General features: G+C 42.6%; 1 protein-coding gene across 1 annotated transcript; it reads right to left on the bottom strand.

Moving 5' to 3' along the window:
• Positions 1 to 220: 220 nt before the first annotated feature.
• Positions 221 to 16,337, bottom strand: hkdc1 (hexokinase domain containing 1). The gene is made up of 21 exons (XM_071904858.2): positions 16,275 to 16,337; positions 13,736 to 13,898; positions 13,364 to 13,521; positions 12,836 to 12,958; positions 12,457 to 12,552; positions 11,095 to 11,194; positions 8,272 to 8,455; positions 7,925 to 8,080; positions 7,587 to 7,820; positions 7,321 to 7,462; positions 7,013 to 7,169; positions 6,221 to 6,369; positions 5,798 to 5,917; positions 5,171 to 5,266; positions 4,550 to 4,649; positions 4,221 to 4,291; positions 3,747 to 3,859; positions 3,308 to 3,463; positions 1,767 to 1,854; positions 555 to 700; positions 221 to 359 (listed from the first exon to the last, which is right to left on the bottom strand). Exons 1-21 carry the CDS (start codon positions 16,335 to 16,337, stop codon positions 221 to 223), a joined length of 2,754 nt encoding a protein of 917 aa, XP_071760959.2.
• Between the last annotated feature and the right edge of the window lie 1,550 nt (positions 16,338 to 17,887).

The following is a 17,887-nucleotide window of genomic DNA, read 5'->3' as shown; positions in this document are numbered from 1 at the left end:
CACCTTTCCCACGGCTGACTGTATGGTTGATTAATAAGCAGAGGGTTTCCACTTCTCACAGGCCTTGTTGGTTCATATCTTGGATCTAGAACCAAATATATTGCTAGACCGCTCATGGATTTGTATTGAAATTTGAAAAGTGTGCATTTCACGTTGTAACAATAACAACAAACATCATTTTGGTAAATCAATTAAGCATCAACTTTTCAGTTCTGTGTAGTTACATCTCCTCCTGCTCCTGTCTGGCCACAGCTGTGATGAGGGCGGCACCTTTCCCACTGCCCTCCTCTGATAGGACGAAAGTCACATGACACTGAGGAGCCAAACACCGGACTGTCTCCTGGAGGACTCTGGAGAAACTACAGTAGCAGCAACAACAGCAGCAGCAGTAAGACAAGAAGAAAACAAATTGTTTGGTTTATTAAACTAAATAAATTAACAAATTAATAAAAGTAATACTACTTCAACTCCTCCTACCCTGGCCCCTCCTTCTCCTCCATCTCCTCCTCCTCCTCCTCCTCCTACTACTACTACTACAAATAATAATATCTCACTGTGGATGTAGTTTGTAGAGCGTCCCGTCCACCCCTACAGTGATGTTCAGATGGTCCAGTCCACGGTTCTCTCTGATCTTATCGACCACAGCCGCCATTCCTGCTCCACACAGCTGAGCCGCACGATGTGATACTGCTCCACACACCTGACAATGAAAACCATTACCATTACTATAAAAAAAATATATGTATTATTTTTTGGCATTTTCACCTTCATTTGATAATTCAAAGTAGAGACAGACAGGGAGAGAGAGCAGGACGACATGCGACAAAGGTCCCAGGCCAGATTCGAACCCAGGACGTCGCAGTAGCATGGTATGCGCCTTAGACCACTAAGCCACCAGGATTACTGTAACATTTAACAGTCCATTCCTGCCCCAGTTAGCTGAGCCGCACAATGTGATATCACTTCACTCACCTGTGGAAACAAAATGTAACTGAAGGATGCACAAAGCAAGATTTGTATGTAAAAATACATCCATCTTAGCCTAAATAACAAAGTGGGGCTGCAGCAGAGAAGAGTGTCCCATCCCCCCGTAACTGAGACCCCTTAGATTTGCCCAATTCTGTTGAGTATGATCATTGGTGGCAAATCTTCTGAGCGCACAGGAAGTGACAAATCAAAATGTATGAGCAAAATACAAAACGTGTTCCTAAACAGCAGCGAGTGAGCGCTCCATCCAGAGAAAGCTGGATTCATCAGTGATGCACCTGCTACGCAAAGATTTTCTTCACCACCTCATCCCCACCAACCACTTAGAAGATGAAATTTAGGTCCGGGCAGTTTGCAGTTTACTGATAGTTAGTCAGTTCAGGCCATGGTGGCTATCTCTGCTCATGTTGACTACCCAGTTCTCTTCTTCATTTATTCCTTTTCCTGGAAACATAAAACTTTTCCTGGGAAATTGGTACCAAGCAATATATAAAAGCTTTTATGAACTGGGTATAGGTTGGATCACTGTTATATCAGTTAATGCTAAAGAGTAGCAAAATGGCCGTCAGGCACTGAACACACCTCCAGCAGCAGTTTTCAATCCTGCTCCTCAGGACTCAGAGTACTGCTGGTTTTCTATCCCACCAGCTAGTTCTGGGTCCTGAGGACTGGGACTGAAAACCATTGACCTCCAGCACAATCTAACTTTAAAATAGAAGTTTAGTTTAAAATACACTGGTCACAATGTGGGTGAAAAATGTATATATTGTCACTTGTACCTCTTTGACGACAATGCTGTCATCACAGGTGCTGTCCAGCCCCAGCTGCTGGAGAATGGATCTGACCTGCAGTAGAGCCAGGCGGTCACTATAGGGGGAGACAGCACAGTTAAATATATTAATACACAGCTACACTACATACACAGACATACAGAGAGCTGGGGGTGATAACCTTAGCAGGAGAGATCTGACCTACAGAACACACAGAAGGTTACTCCTAAACTACATATTCTGGTGTTATACAGGATCCCTTACAATTTTGTTTCATTCCCCCAATGTTTTTTTGTGCTGAAAAAAAAAAAAAAGTAGAAACAGCTCAGAACACATGTATCTCAATTTATACCACAAGCACGATATTACAAAAAATTGCAATATTGATTTTTTAGCAATATCATGTAGCCCTAATGTGCTAAGTGGAAGGTGAGATGTAACCCTAACCCTAATGTCAGGCAAATGGATCCCATTTTGAGTGATAAAGTCACATTAATCACAAAATAAGCATAATATATCAGCAGGGGTCCGCAAGTATTGTTGATCATTACCAGTCACTCCACTGTTACTTCAATGGCTGCTGAGATTTCAAGCTTCTAAAACAAGCAGTCCGGTCTGTACTCTCTGTAACCCCAGGCATTTCAATATATGCCCAAGCTCCGCCCCCAGAACTACCCCCCTTGCATTCGGAACTTCTTTCAGTTTCATTTGCGCAACCATGGAGGGACGTATAGCAACGAAACCATCAGCTTTGCAAAACACCTCTGCAAAGAAGCCTAAAAACCCTTGTTCTGAAGCCAAAAAGGCCAATGACAAAGCCTGCTCCAAAACCAGAGCGAACACTGCTGCAGCATTTCAAAGGCGGAGGTAGCTTAGGATTCTGAAAAACTTCAAGACCGATGTGGAGTTGGTCTTATATTTAGGTAAGCAACCTATGACGCTAATGTTAGCCACACAAGCTAGCGAGCTAACGTTTCTTGTTGATGCAACATAGCAAACGTTAGCTCGCCACAGCTTCGCTGTGCATAAATAAATATCTGTCAAGCAATATGCTCACACATAACCTGATGCTAGTAAGCAGCTAGAGGGTACTGGGTAAAGTTGGTTAGCATTAGCTACAGCTTGAGCTGCTAGACCTCTGGGTTAGCTGATAGCACAGCATTGCTAGATATTGATTCTTTTACTGACTTGCTGTATAATATTTCAGTAACTCTGTGGGATGTTCTAAACATTTATAACAGTTTGCAATGGGATGTTACCTCTTCACTTAGCTACTTGGCTGTGTGTGAAAATGGCAGTTTGTATTTTCTGTCAGTTTCAGGCCACCGTTGCTCACGGGGACGGGAGGGGTGAGAGAGGTTGAGGTGGATCTGGGGGCTTTGGCTGAGACTTGTGGAGGAGGACACATGTTTGTAGATGTTGTAGTTTCTATGGCTGCCATTACATGTTACTAAAGAGTACGTATTATTGATTGTTCCTTTAAAGAGACAGACATATGTGCGCGCACACACAAACACAAACAATGACCCAAGACGCACCCTCTCTCCTACCTCTCTATGTGCGATAGGTATTTGGTGTGGAATATTCCAGGTGTTTTTAAAGCTTCGGTGACGTGTCCTCTGAACAGCAAACCTCTTCTGGTTAAATCTAACAGGACCTGACGGACAACTTCTCCTAAATACAGCCCACTGGTCAGCTTTTCAAACCTACACACACACACACACACACACACACGCACACACACACACACACACATGTATGCACATACATGTATGAGAATATAGAAGACATCAGTAACCAAACACAACTTTTTTAAATTTTGAAATCCTGAGGTACACACACACACACACACACACACACACACACACACACACACATACACACACACACACATCAAAACTCAAAAATGGTGTGTGAAAAATGGTGTATTATGTTGACCAAGTAGGGGACACCAAGAGGTCCACACACACTCAGCTAGTGTTTTCTAACCTTTGTTTCCCATGGTTGAGTGACTCTCGGTCCACCTCAGTGTCGTAGCGTGTGATGATGTCATCCAGACAGCCATCCTCACCCAGACCCCCCCACTCTGTGTTTATACACATCTTCTGTGTCTCTCTCCTCTTCATCTCCTCTCCCTCCATCCCATCATCCTCCTGGGGGCAGAAAACAATGAGCTATAGTTTATTGTCCAAAATCATTGTGTATCACCACAAAGACATTTACTGAGGAACTGAGAAAAGCGGGTTGGTTTTTCTATAGACACTCATGTATCTTTGAAATTGTTTTATCAATAGAGTCATGAAATGTTGTTTGTACTGTATGTGAGAGACAATTTAAGCTGCACTATACCAAAATTGAAAAAAAATATTATTTTAAAGCTTAAATACCTATAATAATAGAACTGTGTGTTAGATTCTTCTGTGGAATTACCTTTTCCTCCTGTCTCCTCTCTTCTCTCTCCACTCCTCCTTCCTTCATTTCAACCTTCTCAATGTTGCTCAGTTCCTCCATATAACAAACATTACTGCCTGTTCCTGTGGAACAAAATGACATTACAATAAAACATTACAATAAAACAAAACAAATTATATTTAATATTTTTACATTTATGTGACACATGATGTGAAACAAACAATAGCCTGAGTCAGTGGATTGTGTTTATAAGATCCAGCATATGTAACATTAGGAATAACTTTCTTATGAGGAGCTGCACATCCCCCACACCCACCTACCCACCCGCACACGCACACACACACACACACATACTAACAATGTAGAGCTCAAATACATACCAGCTATCAATCCAATTTCACACTGTGGGTCTTCATAAGCACAGCTCATCATGGTCCCAACTGTGTCATTGACTATCGCTACTATGTCCAAGTCAAACTCCTGTAGGAACGCACACACACACACACACACGCACACACACACGCACACACACACACACACACACACACACACACACACACACACACACACTGTGTCATTTACTGCTGCTATGTCCACATCAAACATACACACCTCAGGCACACATTCATATTATCGTACATTACTACTGTTATGTGGACAAACATACAGTACATGGCAACATGCAGGTAAATGCCACAATAATGGAGACACAAACACAAGGTGTTGGGCTACCAGGACTTGCCAGAACATGTTGTATAATATTGAACTTGTATAATATTGTTGTTGGTGGTGAAAAACATTGTTTTGCTCATCGTACAAACTCAGACACTGTCCCCATTCTTATCACACAAGTGTACAGTATTATCTGGTACCAGCTTTTCACTTCACCTTCACCTGAGAGTATTGACAGTGAAATGTAAGATTGTCCTGTGCTAAAAGTCAAAGTATTTCCACAATACGATAGTAGCATTCTGTAACTATTCTATTCTACTCTGACTCACATTGCGTCTCTTGATGGCGTCTCTCAGCATGTCAACAACATCATTTCCTTCACAGTTTGTGGCCTTAAAGCCTTTGGTCCAGCTCACCAATGTGCCCTGCAAAACATACAAGCATTCGTTTCATTTCAATTAACATTAAACACCTATCCTTCAAGGAGACAGTCTGTGGCCTTGTATGTACAGGCGCTATTTTAATAAAATAAATGCGAAATTGTTTCTTCTTCGATATCACAGAATGAGCAATTTGGGGAGATATCTGCTTTAAATTTCCATAAAAATTTGTTGCATGGATAAAATCTATGTAGCGCCTTCATATGAACTGCTTTGACCTCATTGGGTTTCAAAAACTGGTAACACTGTACTTGAAGGGGTGTGCATAAGGCTGTCATAGCACTGTCATAACCATGACATGACATCTGACATGAACATAAATTGATGTTTATAAATGTTTATGACTGTTGTCATTAAGTGTCATTCAGTTGATAACGTCACTTTCAATGACAACTTGACATTAACCGAGGTGACATAACCTGTTATAAAGACATGTCATAACATATCAAACACAAATAAACTATTTGGTTGTAGGTGTTAAGAATACACTAAACTGTCATATGTGTCCATGCTTACCGTGTCGATGGCAGCCTGCTTGCAGGGGAAAGAGAAGGTGAAGCCCAGAGGAAGACGAGCGTTCTTCATCCCCATGTAGTCAAGGAAGTCACTAATACATTGCACTATATGATCAAACAACTAGAGAGAGAGAGAGAGGTGTCACTTTTTTTAATGAAATGTACAATGTCTGTTGTCCATCTAAAAGTATTTAACTTCACTCTCAGTACAGGTTATTTTTGACACCCCTAAAGAAGATAAATTTGACTTCCATTTCTCACAGGGATGTAGAGTGAGACAACGCTGCACTTTTAGTGGCATGTTGTTCAGTAGTTATACAAATTAGCTTTCCACCAAAAAGTCCCACTCTCATGTACATGTGTCTGTCTATCTAAATATTTAATATTAACATTAACATTAATGATATATTTATATGTGTCCTACCTCTTCTCCTGTTCCTTGCATTATCTCCAGTGGTATGGTGTAAATCTTATTGTAGAGTCGCACAGAGCGACTCAGACCACTACGAATCTTCACCAGCAGAACTCTGAAATTGGTTCCTCCCAGATCCAAGGCTAGATATTTTCCATGCTCTGAGAAAAGATATAAGTTATTGATTAACTGAGGCCCTGTCCACACGTATATGGATATTTCTGAAAATGCAATTTTCCCCTCCATTTTTTCAAAAATTCCTGTCCACACCAACTGTGTTTTCGAAAATCTCTCCATCCACACGACAATGCAAAAACAATTTAAAACGTTCACAGGTGGTGATAATGTGTCATAAAACTTTATGTCAAACACCACAGAAGAACATTAGGAGCATGCGTATTCGGCAAGACAAGGATCGAATACACATAATACTCGCGATTCCTAAAGTTGGAGAGACTTTTGAACTTTTAATGGAGACATGGTGAACAGCATGTACAACAGTACTGACCACACGTAAACAAACTCCGCCATTGCTCGTAGGTTCCTGATGCATGCTCAATACATATCAAACAACAATTGCCATGTGCAAGTTGAGGTCATGATGTCAGCATTTTCAAACACCTGTTTCACTGGTCCACACAAATACATGGAAAACGGAGTTTTGAAAAACCTCCACCCTGGAAGGCGTTTTCCAAAAGCTCCGTTTCCAGTGACCTAAAATGCTGTTTTTGTGTGGACAGGAGTCCAAAATGCAGAGAAAATACTACATTTTCACACACACACACACGCTGGTGCTGCTCTGACCTGTGCCGTCAGGGGTACGGTACACATAAGACGGCAGCATCTTTATTGGGGTAGGGCCATTACTCTTTAGCCCCGCCTCTAGCCCCGCCCTCATCCTGGCCTTGACCAGTCTGAGCTGCTCTTGGCTCAGTCTGAAGGACAACAACGTCTCATCCACCTGGAATACAAGTACGCAAAGTAAAATTTTAAGTCAGATAAGTTAGTATTAACAAAAATCAAAGTTATGTGCACACCTGGGAGTAGGCGCACGCGCACACACACACACACACACACACACACACACACACACACACACACAGCCATCTGACCTGTCGTCTCTGTGATACCAGTCGCTGGGCAACTGCTGTTACCATGGCTGCCCCTTTGCTGCTGCCACTCTCTGACAGGACGAATCGGACATGACAATCAGGAACCAACCGACGCACCACCTTATGGAGACGTTTAGCATACCTGGAATTGAAGGAGCATCAAGTAGTCTTTCACTTTTATTGACCTCTATTGGCAACCAGTAGGAATTGCAACAACATTGATAGAACTGATCTCTTTGTGTGGTGAATATTTCCATAAAACCTACTGTGGGTGTGTCCTGTACACAGTTCCATCAACCCCCACAGTGATCCTTAACGTCTTCAATTTCCTGTTTTGTCTGACTCGACTCAAGACGGCAGCCAGCCCTGCAGCCACCAGGTTTGAGGACCTGAAGGAGACCACGATGCAGACATGTTGAACAGCAATGCAGTCGTCAGGTGATGGGGTCAAATCGAGGTCCAGAAGAATGTCTCTGGTGTTCCTCAGACCATCTTTGTACCTAACAGTGAGATGGACAGGTATAATGTAATTGTACTGTTCTGATAGAAATGGAGAGAAAGAGAGTGAGAAACAGACAGACAGACAGACAGACAGATAGCTTACTGTTCCATAGCTGCTACATGCGCTGTGTTTATTTTCCCTTTAGTCCTCAAAGCATCAGAAACATTTCCATCAAACAGCAGTCCTAGTTTCGCCATCTTTAATACAACCAGCCTCACCAACTCACCCAGATACAACCCACTGACCAGCTTCTCAAAGCTGATAGAGAGAAAGAGAAACAGAGAGGTAAAGGGGTCATATTGTATTATACTTGTTAAATTGTTGTGTTGTATTAAGTTGTGTTATATTTTGTGTTGTGTTGTACCACGTGTCATCTTAGGATGCTGTATGTTATGTTAGTTATGCTATGCCATGCTATATCACGTGAAATAAAGTGCCTCTTTCCCTACAGTTGTTTCCCAGGGTTGGTGGAGGCTGCGTCGATCTCCTTGTCAAACTCAGTGATGTAATCATTCAGTGCCCCGTCATCTCCGAAGGCTCCCCACTCAGTGTTCACACACATCCGGCCCTCGTCTCCCTCCACCAGATCGATGTGCCGCAGCTCCTCCATGTAGCACGCATTGGTACCTGTACCTAAACACACACACAAAGACACATCCTTGTACTTCTATCTTTATGAGAACCTTGCATTGACTACAGTACATTTGACTACCTGAACCCCAACCTTAATACCACTTAATACCACCACAATATGCCATACCTTAACCCTTACCCTAAACTAACTTTAATCCTAATCCTACACCCAAGTCCTTATCCTAACCTTAACCTTACTCTAACCTGTTGAAATGATACATCTTTCAATGCTTGACTAGGGCACATCATCAGTGACATAAATACCCTGGGGTCATCAGGTGTTTCGGGTCTTTCAACATCAGACACCCTTGCCCAGGCGACCCAGGCGCTGAGCTTCTTGGGCATAGCGGGCACAACGGAGTATCCACCAAGTCCGAGTAGTGCAGGTTGGAAGGACTGCGGAGTACATCATAGATTGCCTGAACCATAGATTGCCTGGTTCTGCCCGCCATAGGTCAGTCCATGTGACTTTTCTCTCCACTGCCTGCTCCCATCTTGTCCAGGCTCCTTGTTGCCTCATCTACACTGCTGGATTGCCCTTGTCCTCAGTAGCTGCTTTCAACTCATTCTGGACCATTTTCTGCCATCCTTTTCTCTGACCTGTCATACAGAGGGGTTATGAAAGTTCCCAGTCCAGCCCTTCCTCTGGTAACCGCCCCCACCAGGACTCCAAGGCATAGCCGTGACTCTGCTTGCTCCACTGCATCCTTTGCTCTCCACTTCCTGCCCATCCTCACCACAATCCCTGCCTTGGAGACTTTAGGTTCACTCAACTCTCTACATTGCAGCACCTCCCTTGAACTCCTCAATGGACTTTGGGGGAGTTTGGCGGTGTTTCCATAGAGGGCGATGTTGTTCAAGCTCCTTGGCAGGCCCAGCCATCTCCTCTGTCAGTTGCTGACCTTCTTCTCTAGGATCACAACGGTGGAAATAGGAACCTTGTAGTGGAGCAGAGGCCATAGGATCCTAGGCAGCATCCCATGTTGGTAAATCCACGCCTTGAATTTTCTCAGGAGGCCTGACTTGTCAACATCTCTCAACCAGCCCTTTAGCTCCTGGCAGGTGGTCTGGGGCGATGCTGCATCTCTCAAGCTGCTGTCAAAAATCTTCCCTAGGCGTTTCTCCGAGATTAGAGGTATTGGCGTGCCTGAGATGGTGAAATGGAAATTGTCCATGACCCTCCTCCTCAGGGACCTTGATTTTGCTGGCTTGAATGACATCCTGGCCCACCCTATCAGCCTCTCACGCCCATGCAGGATCGATCTGCCGCCAGGTACTGAATCAGTGGTGACTGTCAAGTCATCCATGAAGGCACAGATAGGTGGTTGGGGGATCCTGGACTTGGACGTGGGGCTTCTGCACTCTGATTTCACCAACATGTTCATTGCCAAAGTGAACAGAATCACTGAGATGGTGTAGCCGGTGATGATTCCCACCTCAAGTCTGTGCCACTCTGATGTAACCGACCCTACTGAGACTCTCCATCTGAAAATCATTGTAATAATCCAGGATGAGGTCTCTCACTTTGATTGGAACATGACGCCTCACCAGTGTCTCCAGAACCAGCTTGTGGGGCATCGAGCCGTAAGCATTAGCAAGGTCTAACCACAACACCATTACATCTCACCTGTTCTCCTTGGCTTCTCTGAGGAGTTGTGTGACCATGCCTCTGTGCTCTAAACAGCTTGGTAGCCCTGGGATGCCACCTAGACCCAATTTAAACGTAATCCTAATTCTAATGTTAACCCTAGACCCAAATCCTAACCCCTAACTAATCTCTTGTAGAAGTGAGGATCGGCCAAAATGACCTCACTTTATAAAAGTGCCTGCACTCTGAGTGAGAGACTAGTCTAACCAATGTTATCCCACTTCATAGGAAGAGATGGGTTCAAGATTAAAAATTGAGAGAGAGAGTAAACATGGAAGATACAGTAGATATAGCTGAAATAAAGATAGACATATATCTAATACTGATGACGATGCCTACTTCACAGAAGGAGGGGAGGGTTACAGTTAAAGATATGACACTCTCTTTGTGATAACTCTATTGATCCCCCAAAGAAGAAATTAATCTTTTCACTTGCTCCCCTCCACATGTCAAAACATTGGTTCAGCTACTGTCTTGCTAAAGGACACTTCAGCAGAAAGCTTTCTGTCACAGGGGCTGAACCCGGGCCACCCTGCTGCCCACAGCAGCTTTACAATGCTGGTCGTCAAAACTGCTATAAACAACTACAGATTCAAGATTCAAGATTCAAGAAAACTTTATTGTCCATTAGTGCAGGCAATAATGGAAATTTGTCTTTCGCTGGTGCATAGCTCACTTAGAAATACAATACAGTGCATATAGGAACATAAGTGCACATAAAAAGACAATACAGTACATGTAGTAATCTCATGCAGTTAAAAAGTTGACCAGTGGCAGTTAAAACTTAAATACTAAATATAAAGTGCTGTATGCTAGCTCAGCTCAGTAGGTCTGTAGGTTCCTTCTAGCTGTTGAGCTGCGCAATGGCAGTGGGGATAAAGGATTTTTTAAAACAGCACTTCCGTGCACAGGGGACTCTAGTGAATGATATGATTGATATGATATGATATGATATGATATGAACCTGATGGTATGATATGCATCTACTAACCGATGATGAGTCCTACTTCACAACGCTGGTCGTCAAAACCACAGGTCATCATGGTTCCTACGGTGTCATTTACCAGGGCTAACACCTCTACATCCATACCCTGGAGAGAGAGAGTTACAGAGAGAGTAATAAACCAAGTCTTTTGGCTAATGTAACATTCACGATATATGAAGTGTGTCATTGGTAGTGCAGTCAGCTCTGAGTGATGGTTTTTGGGTAAGGTAGTCAGTAAGGGCAGTAGCTGATGGGATGATATCCTTTGCACTTCTCAATCTCTCCTTTTTACTTGATGTTAAAGCTCCTATCTGTGGCCATCCCTCCTAATAAACATCAAAGGAAAAATCCTCCCTCAGATACTCTAACACTGTTACATATTGTGAATTTATGATGTTAAGTGCATTCCAAGAGTTATTTTGTGATGTTTTTTGGTGTACCCACTTTCTCTCAACCTGCCCCATCTACTTCTACAGAGATATTCTACATTTCCCAGAATGCCTTTCCACAACCCGCAGACAACAGGCATGAACTTGTTGCATTCAGCTACAGGTTATAAGTGGGTTATAGCAAAGCAATACTTTTTCCACTCGAAAAAACAGTCACACTCCTGACTCACAACACAACATGTCTAGTGGCTGTATTGGATTATGAACGATTGATGCTACTGTCAGTGGAGAAATTGGTATCTCTGCCTCTTCTACAATAGAATTCTCCCTGTATGATTTTTGAACGTCGGTGCAAAATGGTGAGTCTAGAAAGAAGCTCTTACTTTTTGATTCTGCAAATGTTTAAGATCACTGAAAATTCTGCTATCAAACTCCATTGTAGCTTTGCTGGAAATATCTCTACATGACATCGCGTACACTTGGCCAGTTATCAGCAGGAATACGAAAAATACTATCAAACAACAAAATGGGCCTGGGAATGCAAGGTACATTGCCAATAGCTGTTTTTTAACAGTGGTATAGGGTGGAGTTTTCCTTTTTATTACATTTGGGGATGCAAAATTGCACAAGTGAAAGCAACCTCATTCCAGGAAAGAATGTGAATAATGAATGTCAATGAATATTGAGAGATTCTACTGGTTAAGACCGTCAGCTAAATTACTGAAATGTAAATATAAAATGTCCTATCTGTGGTTTCAATCTGCTATGAGCAGCATCTGATTGGATAATGTCACATAGGAGCAGTGCCTGATGGGTAGTGTAGTCATCAAACTAATTGAATGTTTTGCTGGACTAGAGCATCAGCTAAATTACTAAAATAAGCTTCTTGTTAAACGTTTCAGTGCTGTTGATGGCCTGTCTGATATATGAGCAGTAGATTATGGGTAATGTAGTTAATAGTATTGTATTGACGTCTTACCCCAGTCCTGTTGATAGCCTGTCTGAGGGCCTGGACCACATCTTTCCCCTGGAGGCCACGAGCCCGGTAGTTTTTGCTCCAATTTACCAATAGTCCCTACAGACAGGAAAGAAGATAAAACAGGTTAGGGTTTTTTCAGGTTATATATCTAAAAAGATAGAACCACTTCTGTTCCCCTGAGACTGGAGCAGAGAGGATATCAGAAAATATACAGTAATAAGACATACCACATCTAGAACAAAACAAAACTGTATATCTGCACAATGTCTAAGGGCCAGAATGATATCTGTGCCTGGAGGCCATTTATGACCTAGACCATGAACACAACACTAGACAGAAACACAGACAGACAGACAGACACTATATAGAGTATCATTACCTGGTCCAGGGCGGTCTGTTGACAGGGGAAAGAGAAGGTGAAGCCCAGAGGATGTTTCTCCTCCAGACTGATGTTCTTCTGATGGAGGAAGTCCTTCAGACACTCTGACACGTGGTCAAATAACTACAGACAGAGTCAGATAGGCAGAGAGAGAAGAGGATGAAGACACAGATAGTCAGTAAATCAAACAGGAGAGGGAACAGGGTGGAGATGGTTGATAACCTCTGGCCATCTCTTTCCTCTTGCCTCTCCTCTTTCTTCCTCCTCTTCCTCCCTCTCTTCCTTTTCTCTCCTACTACTCACCCCTGCTCCCCTACTGCTGTGTAGCTTGTCCTCTTCTCTCTGTCCTCTTCCCAACAGTCTTCTTTCCTCTTCTAAAACCCCTCACCTCTGCTCTCACCTTGCTATCAGGTAGCTTCTCTCCTTCTATCTCCCCTTCTCCTTCCTCTTCCCCTGCCCCTCCACCTTTCTGTCTTTCTCCTCCTCATCGCTCTCCCTGTGTCCTGTCTCTCCCCCTCTCCTCCTCACCTCTGCTCCTCTCCCAATGAGTAGCTCCTTAGGTATGGGGTAGGTCTTCTCCTCCATCTCCACTCCCCTCCTCCTCCTCCCTGCCTCCTCTCTCACTTTAACTTGGAGCACCTTAAACCTGGAGCCTCCCAGATCCAAAGCCAGGAACTCTCCTTTCTCTGGAAGGGGGGGGGAAGAGGGGGGGGGGGGGGGGGGTACATATGAATATTTAGTTACAGTCACAATCTCTCAATCTCTTGCCATAGCCTTTTAGCCCACTAAAGTAAAAAAAAAAACCCCTGTGTAGTAATAAGTTAGCAGTTGACCAAAATATTGCACATCTTCATTGACCTACACAACAGCTTGAAAAAAATGTAAAACCCATAAAGTTACCTGATCCATCAGGTGTGGAGCGGACATGTGTTGGCAGCATCTTAAGCGTTGCTGCGGCGTTGCTTTCCACTGAGAGCCCCTTCTTCATTTCACCTAGGAAACGACCTGAGATGTCCCTTAGCTGGTCGTCATGGAGACGCATGGAGTACAGAAACCTGTCCACCTAAAAAAAGAAGAAGGGGAAGACAGAGCAAACAAGAGAAGCAAGTGGGGGGGGGGTTAAAATATCTCCCATCTCCCCTCTCCTCGTCTGCTCTCCTCAAGTCTCTTGTCAGCAGGTTTCAAAGGACCGGTCCTTCCTTCCTTTAGGTCCAAAGCATTTTTTTTTCTGCACTTCAAAAACTTCAGTTCAGTTTCCTCCACTACTGTGTGCAGCCAGTCTTCCCACCACACCCCATTATATACACTATAGCTACTTGGGGTTCTTAATCTTCTTCAGGTCAGAACCCACATAAGAGACTTAGCAGGCTATCTCACCCTGGGACCCAGGCTCATTAAAAAACATTGCAAATCTAAACCCATTCGAAGCTGTTCCGTGACCCAATTTCAGGGTCCCATCCAACAGTTTGAGAAAGAGCTGTCCTTAGGAAACTTCTGTTCTTTGTTCTCCATCCTCCAGGCAAAACAAAACAAACAAGAGCAGCAGAACAAAGACGTCTGGACAGGGTCAAATGCACATTCATCCCTCATGTTTATTTGACCTTCCATATTTTGGGTATATTCACATTATGCTCTTGAAGACTTGGGAAATCAAGTCAAATAAAAAAAAAAGAATGTGTAAGCCACATGGGACTTTAACTATTGATTTTAGAAGGAGAGAGATGGGAACCAAGAATTTATCAGGAATGTGATCAGAATTAAATACATAGGAAATAAGAGCAGGAAAATCGGGAATCCCCATCAGAAATGAATAGGAGGTACAGTATGTGTCAAAAAACCCTGACCCATGCATGTCTCTCACTCTTCCTCCCTCTCTCTCTCTCAGCACCCACTATACTCCAACTGTAGCCAAACTGTCACTGTGGTGACACATTCAGGGGGCAAGGTCCTTCTGGCCATGTGCCTGGCTGGTGTCACTGTATATTTGTGTGTATGTGGGTGTGTGTGCATGTGTGTGTGAGTGTCGATGTGTATCCCTGTGAGTATGTGTGTCAATCCCGCCGGCACTAAGAAAAGAGTAATGGCATTGCCAAGGAAACGCGTTAATCATTTCTCAGCAAAGAATGTCAGTAACACAGTGACACAATAAATATTGATTACAGTACTGTCACCATCATATCACACCACTGGCTTACTGGCTTATCTCTGAGATTTGCCCTGATTAAACCTAAATCTGACTATCTAACACACAGTGGGATGTAACCTGGATGAAACCCTCTCCCCACTGAATCATGTCCCATCTCCTCTCCTTCCATCTGATTGCTCTAACAATCACTTCTATCTCTTTTTTTTTTAGCAATTATTTTATTATTTATTTTCCCTGTATTTCTCCCTTACATGATCATTCTGTGGTCACAGGAATTTTGTCACTATAGCCTTGACCCCTGCACACCTAAACTATTGGCTGCTTGTAATGATAGATGGTGATAAAGCTTATTCTACTGTTGCACTGAGGAGTGTTAGCTAAATGCCTAAAATGTAAAGGTATAATGTAAATGAAATGCACAAAAGGACTGTTAGCTGAATGTGACAATTTATGTTGCACCCATTTTCTATCTTATAAGACAAAGCCTGCAGTAATTTCTCTGTGAATGATGTAGCAGCTGATTTGGACCAATGAGTGAGAACAATTACAATTTCCATCATGAAAGCGACAAAATTATTAATGTCTGGCAAATCTTTTAGGAGAAGCTTATGAGACTATGAGGAACTTGTTGCTCATGAATTCCATATAAGTATAAAGGTAATGCCATTAAACCTTTATACTTATATGTAATTCATGAGTTCAAGGCAAGAGATATGCTTGTTCAAAGTCTTCAGTTAATTGCTGCAGCACTCAACTTAGGCCAATCATTTTATAATGCTAGATCTCAATGATAACACACAACATTCACCCAAGATGAACCAAAAACAAATCAAATAGGAATGAAGATGAAGATATTGCATGTGACAAACAAATTCACAGCTCATCTGTTTGTGAAGCGGATTACATTGTTCATCCAAATTTATCAAGAGAATAAATGAGAGAAGAGGTAAAGCATCAGAGTGTTCCAGGATTAATAACTTTTACTTTTAGCAGGAAAACAATAGTAATAGCAGATTACATTTTGAATTTAGCCTTCCAAACTCAAGTATTAGTAGTGCATCTTAATTAGCTGGAGTTAATCACATATTTCCTCAATTAGAAAACTTCTCTCACTTTCATAGTTGATTACAGCATTACGGCCATCTCTATCTCACTGTACTACCCCAAACTGTAAGGGATTTCATTTTAAAAGAAGCTTCCCTAATGCTGAGCATTACTGCTACTAGAAAATCTTCAGTTCAAATTCTGTGTGTCAAGTAAACTGGGACAGTTTTACACTGGAACAGCTCTTACCTTTTTAGTGGGGTCCTCTTGGAGTTTGGAGAAGTAGTAGGAAAGAAGATGAACAGCCAACATCTTGACATGAGACACACCACCATGCAAGTTCTTTCAGTCCCTGTGTCAGTACACCATTCAGATACACACACACACACACACACGCACACACGTAAAATCTGGATGAAAATGTGTTGTTATGAAGTTGTCAAGGTAAATCCAAGAGTCTTATTTTCTGTCTGTTTCCCCTCTCACTGGTTGTCAGTCTCGTTTTCCTCTCACTAACCGACTGACTGAGTCTACAGTTCAGCATTGACCAAGCCCTGCTTTGACTCAATGATTAACGAACAAGCCAAACCCCTTTCTCCCCTCCATTTCCTCCTCCCTTTCTGTCTTACCTTCTCTCCCTTCCCCCTTTTCAGTCATGGCCCAATTGTGTCCCCTCTCTAGTTTCACACACATTTTCTTGGGTGACCTAGACCCCTATCCTACTAACACACACACACACACACACACACACACACACACACGCACACACACACGCACACACACACACTCTACTTTGGCCTCTTTTAGCTTAGGTCAAAGTAACTCTCCTTCCCCTCGCCCTGGGACCCAGACTCTTGTGCTCCTGTCTTGTGGAGACCCATCAGAAACAGGCCTGCAACCCATTTTGGCTCCTGGTCCACAGCCGAAGCAGCCCTGTTATAGTGAGTTACTGTTACAGTGTGTTGTGTTGCTAATATGAGTGGACTGTGGAGCTAATCCCTGGCCAGTGGAATGCAGCACTAGAGAGTCTACATAAGCTGAGCTTGTTTCCTTAAAGGAATACAACAAATATCCTCTTCGGCCTACTTAACATTCTGCAATTAGTGGCAGTTTCACCTGTGAATATGCAATATTTATTTTCTTGGCTACAGTGCATGCTAATGTTTTACCAGTTGTCATGTGCTTTGTGGATGAACCAAGCTTGCTTAGTATCATGTCAAAGCTGCATATGCACCAGTGTGCAAAAACATGGAGTAATACAGAGAGAGAGACATGATAGACGTGATGTGTTTATAGTGTAACACCATTTCAGCCTAGTCTGACCTCAACAATAATAATAATAATAATAATAATAAACTTTATTTCTATAGCACGTTTCTTAACAGTGTTACAAAGTACTTCACAAAACAAATACAACATACAGCAGTAAAACCGAATAAAAACACAAAGAAGAGTAAAAAAGTAAAATGTATGGAAAATATATAAAAGAGGGCATAAAGTCAACAGTAAAATTAAATCATGACTACACGCTTTAGGGGCCAAGCCACGTAGGGCGTTGAAAGTTAATAATAATATTTTAAAATCAATTCTGAAACTAACTGGGAGCCAATGCAGGGAGGCTAGAACAGGAGTGATATGTCCATGTCTCTTGGAACCACCAATAAGTCTAGCAGCAGCATTTTGAACCAACTGGAGGCGGTTTAGAGAGCCCTAACTAATACTAGAGTAAAGTGCATTACAATAGTCAAAGTGATGGAAAATAAAAGAATGTACAACGTATTGTATTTTTTACATGTATTTTTATCTCTGTGAATTGTCATCAAAAGATAAAAATGACCTAATTTTTTAGATCTTTTTGAGTT

Source organism: Centroberyx gerrardi, chromosome 1, assembly GCF_048128805.1.
Source record: "Centroberyx gerrardi isolate f3 chromosome 1, fCenGer3.hap1.cur.20231027, whole genome shotgun sequence".
Classification (NCBI taxonomy): domain Eukaryota; kingdom Metazoa; phylum Chordata; class Actinopteri; order Beryciformes; family Berycidae; genus Centroberyx; species Centroberyx gerrardi.
This window is presented reverse-complemented; position numbering and strand designations above follow the sequence as displayed.

Coding starts and splice junctions, on each gene's coding strand:
- hkdc1 (XM_071904858.2), bottom strand. CDS start 16,337: ATGTTGGCTGTTCATCTTCTTTCCTACTACTTCTCCAAACTCCAAGAG. Junction 13,522..13,735: donor CTCCACACCTGATGGATCAG/GTAACTTTATGG, acceptor CCCCCCTTCCAG/AGAAAGGAGAGTTCCTGGCT. Junction 360..554: donor CTCTACAAACTACATCCACA/GTGAGATATTAT, acceptor CTGCTACTGTAG/TTTCTCCAGAGTCCTCCAGG.